Source organism: Mercenaria mercenaria, chromosome 18, assembly GCF_021730395.1.
Source record: "Mercenaria mercenaria strain notata chromosome 18, MADL_Memer_1, whole genome shotgun sequence".
NCBI lineage: Eukaryota > Metazoa > Mollusca > Bivalvia > Venerida > Veneridae > Mercenaria > Mercenaria mercenaria.
The window spans coordinates 26,925,166-26,933,622 of NC_069378.1; the positions used below are offsets into that span (position 1 = coordinate 26,925,166).

At 33.5% G+C, this 8,457-nt stretch overlaps 1 protein-coding gene across 1 annotated transcript; it reads right to left on the minus strand.

Moving 5' to 3' along the window:
- Positions 1–595: 595 nt before the first annotated feature.
- LOC123539527 (uncharacterized) lies at positions 596–7,463 on the minus strand. Its single transcript, XM_053530695.1, has 6 exons — positions 7,328–7,463; positions 6,872–7,045; positions 4,725–4,823; positions 3,542–3,697; positions 2,770–2,878; positions 596–1,323 (listed from the first exon to the last, which is right to left on the minus strand). Exons 1-6 carry the CDS (start codon positions 7,329–7,331, stop codon positions 966–968), a joined length of 900 nt encoding a protein of 299 aa, XP_053386670.1. The 5' UTR covers positions 7,332–7,463; the 3' UTR covers positions 596–965.
- Between the last annotated feature and the right edge of the window lie 994 nt (positions 7,464–8,457).

An 8,457-nucleotide genomic window follows, 5' to 3' on the forward strand; every position in this document is an offset into this window, starting at 1 on the left:
AGTTTATATAATCTTCAGTAGTTTGCAATGCTTATATATGACAAGGACAAACGTCCAACAAGAATATACACATGGTAAGGAGCCATCCATATTGCAACAGGTAAACTTGCAAACGTACACAGGTAACCAAAACTCAGTAATCATATTTTTTTACCACGAATAAAAGATGAAACACGAATTTAAAAGATTAAACTAATAATAAACAAGATGATGATAATCGTAGATCGTTGAACTGAGATCCACACAGATTTACACAAATTTCTTAAAAATCATGTATAGAATATGGCCTGTATGATTATTAAGCTTTTCCTTGGTTTGACCAACCGTGATAATTCTGTATAAAAATCGTGTGAGATTTTATTGACGCAAATATTCTGAGCATGCTTTTAATTTTGACATCTAGTGTTAAAAGGAAATCTTTGAACACATATGACACACATCTCACGGCGACAGACGACCGACACACGGAGATTACATTAGCTTATAGCTTAAGGACTTTTGATAACATATACAGCTGTAGTAGACTTGAGCTGATAAATTAGATATACATGATTGTAATTTACAAATACCAACAATTAAAGTAATAATGTAAGTTCTTTTGAATTTTACTTGTTTATAATCTAACTTTAAATGATGCTGGCATTATAGAAATAATAACCCATTTGAAATTGCGTAACTTTGGAACTATCATAATTACTATTTGTATGTCTATTTCTAAGTCATTGTTTTCATATGTTCGTTCTTCCTTCGCATGTTAGTCATTAACAAAGCTTTATTTGATTTTCGTACATGAAGCGTTTCATAAACGCAAGCTTCTTTGAAGGTTTACTCTACCCATTCATTAGCTTCATAAGCTTCAGCTATAATTGTTTGGCTAGGATTTGTTCCTGTTGTTTTTCCCCTAGTGAGTCATACTCTAATTTCCTGGAATAATTAGCTATTTTCGTAGTTGTGTGTGTCTTTTTCTAATGGCTGATAGAATCCACGTGTTGTAAGGGCCGGTGTTCCAAAGCCGTGTTTCTCATTTTGTCTTTCATCCAGTGACTCATAAGCATCCTTTGTGTATTTGGTGTTCCATCCAGTAATTCAAAACGACTCCTCTGTGTATTTAGAGTTCTATAGCTATGTTCCACATTGTGTCTTTCAACCAGTGACTTATAAGCGCTCCCTTTTGTATTTGGTGATCCGGAGCTGTGTTCTTTATCCTGTCTTTCATCTACTGACTCATAAGCATCTCCTGCTTTATTATTTGTGGGTGTAATGTCATTGGTTTGTTCAGCGACGTATTTAACTCTTCTGTGATGTGTCTCTTGAATCATGCTTCTAAAAAAGTATTTTACAGATAATTGATTTGACTTAATATCAACGAAAACGAAAACTTATTAACGCAGTTTTGATTTGGTACATGTACATGGCGTACATGTGCTTTACTATATTCAAATCATATGTTAGTTTATATATCTTCACTAATAGAATGATTAAAACAAAAGCCAGACGCTCAAAATAGTAATTAGCACCTCCCGCATTCGTATAGGTTTTAGGATAGGTATGTATCTGATCAGATATACAACAAAATGATCACCAGAAAATTGCCTTAAGAGGATATAAAATCTGAAATTGGTGAAAATAAGTTTACATGATTGTAATTAAAATAAAAATTAAAAGTAACCAAAAGCGTATTGAATTACTTGTTAAATTACCTTTAAACGCATTATATGAATAATAACCCATTTGAAATTGCATAATTTGAAACTTTTTTTGTAAGGCTATTAGCTGTAGCATATTCCCACGAAGAAGTCTTAAACAAAGACAATTATCAATCGAATGCAACGTATCATAAACGCAGCTTCTAACGATAACCTACACATCATAGAGCTTACACACAACTTCAACAAATTTTGCTACGATACTCCGTGTCCCACATAGCAACTCAATTTCTGGAATAAACATTTTCGTAGTACAACAAAGAATACATGTGGGGCCAGCCATTGACCGGTTCTCAGTTGGCCAACCAGTGGACTATAAATCCGTTATTGGTGCCACCCAATTCAAACGACTCCCATTTATGTTCCAAGCACGGCACAGTGTCTATCAAAGTGACTCAACCCTCCCTTGATTTGGTGATCCGGCTGTGTTCTTACTGCTCATCTAACTGAACAAAAAGCATCATGCTTAAAACCATAAATGTGGTGTAATTATTGAAAGATTTTAGCCGAACGTATTAACTCCATGATTTCTCTGAATCAAGCATCAAAAAAGCACTTTAACGATAATGATTGCAAAACAAGAAACAAAACTTTTATCCTGTAGTTTAAAACTTGCTCATCTACATGGCGTACCTTGCTCGTCAGATCAAATCAATGTGTGAAGTATAGTGTCAACTATAAATGATTAAAACTAAAGCAGACGTCTCAAAATCAGTATTGCACCTCAACTCTTTGATAAAAACGGTTTTAGATTACAGTACATTGGGAGATACCAACCAAAGATCACAAAGATTTGTCCCTCACACGGAATAAAAATAAAGTGTAAAATACCTTCTCGCGATCGTGTCATATAAATTAAAAGAATTTAAAAGCTAACCAGAAGGATATAAAATTTGCTAAATATTTACGCATATTTGTAATAACGGTAGCATTGACAAAAGACTTGAATTTATTGTTACGGTGTCTGAAATGCACAAGAATACACGATCTAAGTCGGTCTTTGTCTTAACACAGTTACGTGTTAAATATATGAAACTCTTTAGTGTTTCATTGCAAAACTTACCGCTTTTTCATGATCAAGATGACCAACACAACAGCGAGAATGATCAGCACTACTGCAGAAATGCACACTATAATAACGACTGCTATGGATACGCCTGTACTTGCCACATCTGTATAAATGAAACACTTAAATTTATAGATTAAAGGAAAGCAATATATTTTATACGCAATCTTTACTGTACAAATTTCATGACTGTCACTGCTTCGCCGAGCATGCACATTAATTTCTCATGCCAGTTTAGGTCATTACCTACAGTGGACTATGACTCTAGTAACAATAAAAATTAATTCTACATTCTACACGTTTATATCTCTACGTCGATCTAACTGATAGCCACATTGTTTTCTTGTGTATTAATAAAAAATACTATAAAGGTTTTATTGTTTCAGCGATTGCCTACTTCAAAAGCATGCAATATTGGAATAAATGAATTAATGAAAGAGACAACATAACTATAAGAAATGAATCGAGGTCATGTACTATCATAGGGCTGTAAAATGCATTAGGCAGCTTGCTTAGCGTACGTGTGGATGCCTTTGCATTTGGCCTCAATACACTTTAAACATTCCAATGATGGTAACTATGTAACTGCAAGTCTATCCCTAATCAATCTTTAAGACTGCTTGAACCTAACATACATTTCACATTTAAAAGATAAACATTTTGTTCCACTGACTGCGAACTTCTGACGAGAAAAATGATTCGACAAATCAATATGTTTAAGTTTTAATTTAGTTTTATAAGTGATTTTTTTTTATTTCGCTGTCAACACCTGGTTTTGCTGGTACAGTGTCCTCGCCAATACTGACAGTAACTGTCGTGAATTCTGTGTTGCTGATCAAATCTGATGTTTGTCGCTTCGTTGTCGATTCTGTGTAGCGTGGTATTTTTGATTGTCCTACATACTGAAAAACTGCATGAGTAGTGTCTGCAACACAATACAAAATCGAGAAATACACATGATACATAATGTGTAAGGCTTTCTCATGTATAAATAACTATTAGTAATTAGGTTCCATGAAAACGGAATAAAATCATTGAAATGGTGTCAGAACTCATCTCGTTCGAAATGAACGATATTCAGATGGTAAAATTTTTTATGTCCATCTTAAGACACTTACATAAAATGGCGAAAGACTGTTCTCACTTACCGGCGATTAAAAATTGCACATATAATTGATGGAGGTAGTTGCTACATTTTTTATTTACTTTTATGAATAAATGCATAAAACAATTATTCACTGATTCTATAACTTAAACAAATATGTTCTGTATGTGTCGATTACATCCGAAAGGAAATGTAAAAGTATCAAAAGTTATAAATCATATTTTACGTCTGTCTATCTGTTCGTCTGTCTGTCTGTCTATCTGTCTATCTATCTATCTATGTTTGTTTGTTTTTGTTTGTTTTTGGATTAACGCCGTTTTCAACAGTATTTCAGTCATGTTACGGCGGGCAGTTAACCTCACCAGTGTAACTGCCAACTTCTCCGCATGAATCAGAGGTGGAGGACTAATGATTTCAGACAGAGTGTCGTTTATCAAATAGTCACGTAGAACAAACGCCCGCCCGAGGATCAAACTCGCGACCTTGCAATCCGTAGATCAACGCTCTACCTACTGAGCTATTATATTGTCACAGTTTAGCTAACCAATTTTATTCAAAGAGAATCAAAATGCAACTGTTGTAATCTTTTATTGATATAGAACACTATAAACGCTGGAAAACATTGGAAAGAAGTATAAGTAAATAGCATTGTCCTTTTATTAAGAATTACAGATCAAAAATGAGGATTTCCGATAACCATTTTATAAACTGTATATTTCGGAGAATATAATTAAAACAGAATAAAACAGATTCTAAATTGTTCATTCTTAAATCAAAAATATACATGTTTAACTTGTGTTTGTGTAGTGAATTAATCGATATTATGTACAGTAGTTAAATACTTTACCTCGTATACAAAGTGTTCTGTGGCGTTCATTACAGTTGTCTGTCCAAAGTTTTCCATTTTCACCCAAAAGCAGACAACGAACACTCAGATCTTCACTTTCTTTATTGTAAAACATCATAAAATAAGTTATAACAGTTGCGTGTCAACATTTTTTGTACATACGCAGATATTGTGGAAGACGTTACAATGACTAGTTAATTTTCCAAGGCATCAAAATTAAAGCAATGGATGATCCATAGTCTATTGAGAAGTTTTATGACGTGAAACTCATGCATAATTTATCTTCCGGTTTCTATATGACACATTTTCACCTTCTTTGTAGATGGGTGGTGGTTGTGGTGGGGGTGTGGGAGGGGGATTGTCCGAGCAACATATGCGTTTACCCAAAAACGTTTGTCCTAAAAGAGTTTAGTTTTTCAAAATAAAAACCACTAAACAAGTATAAATGTAGCAGCAAAGATGATACTGAAATTATCTGCGTAATTTTGTCTAGGAAAAAACAATACATGTATTTAGCGTCGTTCGACAGTATCAAATCTATTCCAATATAACACGTCATGAAGTTTACAAACATTGAGTAAAACAAAGAAATATTCGAATGCACGATATTTCCATTTTTTGATGTGTAAGGGGTGGGGGTAAAGCTTGGGGGTCTTCGAACTGCTTTTGTCTGTCCTTCCGTCTGTCCGACATTTTACAGTGGATATTTGAAAATTATTTGACCTGGAGTTATCAAACATCATACGATTGTTATTCAGTAAGTGGAATTGTGCACCCTTGGTTTTTTTTGTTTTAAACTCATCAAGACATTTGTTTTACCATTGACTTACTAAAATATGGATAAAGGGCCTAACAGTGTGTGTCGAAACGCATCTAAAACAATTCAACCCGTCGTCATGCAAGTTTATAGGAATGGGGTTGAGCATAATTGTGAAGTTTCGTCAAAACAAATAAACAAACAAAGACAAATACTTCTTTTTGATAGAGTTTTCAGTTTTTCTTGTATCTGGTACTTTCTGTTTTGTAGTATCCTTACTCAGCCACCAACCAAACGCCTCCTCCACCCAAAAATGTATATGCTAGGTCAACATTTCATTGCTACACCATAGTGACATATTATTCACTTTTACCACACTACTGACTTTCAGTAAGGCGACAGGGGAGAAGTTTCGAATATTAATTATTCAAGGTAAGCTCTAGAGATCGTCCCTTCTCCCTCGTCAATAATTTGACGGATTATGAGGTTTTATTAGAATGTTACCCTCGATAAAATCTCGGAGGATTTAATTTCTGGGTCATCCAGGACATAAAAATCTAGGTCACAATGGGCTAATAGGAAAACATTATTGAAGCCATATCTTCTATGCCATCTTCATAAAACCTTGTCAGAGCGTTTCTCTTTGTGAATTCTAGATTAAGTTTGAAACTAGATTATCTAGGTCAAAAACTAAGTCAGCAGAGCAAATCATAGAAACCTATTTTTAAAACACCATAAAGTCCAAGTTTTCTACACGATCTTCATAACACTTAATCAGGATGTTTATCTGCTTATAGGATACATATGTACTTGGTCACAGGTTGATGTTGATGTACTTAAACACGTGCACGAATTATATTTAAATACAGAAATAAGTGAATGGCATGCGCCGAAATAAGGAAAAATATGCATTTATCTTTGATTTTAAGATGAGACTGGAGTAGGTATGAATGCTAATCTGTTCTTTAGGTGACCATAAAAGTTTTAATCTATACTGTCATGGTAATGTAAAGCACATATTTTTATAATATGATAAAATAAAGCACATAAAGAAAATATATACAGTACAACCTCTCCAGAGCGGCCCTCTCTTAAGCAAAAACCTCTCTATAACAACATCATCAAAATTTCCCTAAGCTGAAATATACTTACAAATTTACCTCTCCAGAACAACAACCTCTACATAACAGTCAATATTTGTATCTCCCAAAGGGTGTTGCTCTAAAGAGGTTGCACTGTACATTTGTTTCAACTTGATTATAAATTGGACATGCAACCTAATGAGCGTAAAATAGTTAAATTGCTCCTTTTGATTAGAATACTTCATGTTATTATTTAGTATGCATGTATTTTCTCAACAAAATCCTAATACACAGATACTCAAACTTACCATGTAGAAATTCATTTTCATCTTGAATGATTCCCCATCGTGAAGAATTTGTGTAACTGCGTTGAGCAAAACTATTGAGTGTCTGTGGATGTATTTCTGGTAGATCCAAATTAAAGGTGTGCTTAAGTTTGCAGTGTCTTTGTGCATTTAACAAAGATGCACAGCACTCTGTTACTAAAGAGAAAATTGCCCTGTTGATATATCTTTATGCATTTTTATATGTATTTATGTCCATAACTTTTTTCTCTGCAATTACTTTATGATTTATAATCCATTTGCAATAATAATAATAATAATCCACTTCTACAATAATTGAAAAGTCTTCTCTCAACAATGAAATATCTGTATACGTGGAATCAAAGTAGATTTTTAAACAAATAGCATTTTGGAAGATTTGTAGAGAGCATAAAGATATGACTTTATATTTAGCTTTGTACATATGAATTCATGACATACCCATTCCGTCTCCATTAGAACACGTGTATGCGTTCACATTATTTAGGACATCGTTGCTTTTTATGCGGAATGTTTCCCCTGAAAAAAAAGAATACTATAAGCCATGCAATGAAAATGAACAGAACTATAAGGACCAGAATTCCAAGATTATTCTCCTCCTGCACTTATTTTGTCAATATCTTTAAAGTGGCGTTAAACATTTAATGAAATTTCATTTGCTGCAAGTTTTAGATATTTGATATTTTTATATTTAGAATGACGTATATAAATCGACAGTCTTGGAAAAGAATTTTGAATCACTAAATAGATGAAGTAAAACTGATGAAAGAGGTTATGACTACAAACAGATCCTGGGCTTTTAACAGGTGTTTAAGCTAACGGCCGATTTACTTACACTTTGACATTTTAGAAGACTTACAAAAAGAAATGTATGAGTTAAGAATTATAAACACTAAAACGTTTTTACAGTAAAATCAAAATATCATACTAGTAGTTCCAACAATGACTAATATTTGAACTGAAATTTAACAGCTAGCATTTAGTTAGATTAACAGCCGGATAAAGTTTCTAAAAATGTGCCCAGGTCACTAAAGGGAATATAATAACTATCATCAATTCCTGAACAGCCAGTGATAACCACTGTGCAAAAAAATTGTACTGCATTCTATGCATTTCCTTCTTGAGTGAACTGATTCAAATATAAAAATCAAAGCACTGAAAGCACAGAAAGGTTGAAAACTTTCGATATGAACACTGTTAATTATAATCAGAAGAAAAATATGTTGTTCTGGTAAGAAGTGTGTATGTAGCCTTCACTTTCACAGGAGCTGATATTAAAGGCATGAAGGTAGTTATTCGCCGGACGCCGGATATGCCACCGTGGTCTCCTCTAAAGTAGTCCATATTAATATATAGTGCAATTTTCCCGACTAGTAAAGGCTATTTTCAAGTGAAATATCAGCTTTATTGATGCTTTATTGTAAAGAAGAATGTCTGTTGATGTTTTAAGCTGTGTTATACGCTTCAAAAAGTTAGTCGAAGCTGTTTGGTAAAATGAAAGTAAAAGTATGTATTTCCTGATGTCTAACTAAAAGTATACAATATTAGCGGTTCCATCAAGTGTATCAGTC

Excerpts from the sequence above, each read along its gene's own strand:
- LOC123539527 (XM_053530695.1), bottom strand. Across the intron at positions 3,698-4,724 it reads CAGAACACTTTGTATACGAG|ACACTACTCATGCAGTTTTT; the intron begins GTAAAGTATTTA and ends ATTGTGTTGCAG. Across the intron at positions 2,879-3,541 it reads CACTGTACCAGCAAAACCAG|ATGTGGCAAGTACAGGCGTA; the intron begins GTGTTGACAGCG and ends TCATTTATACAG.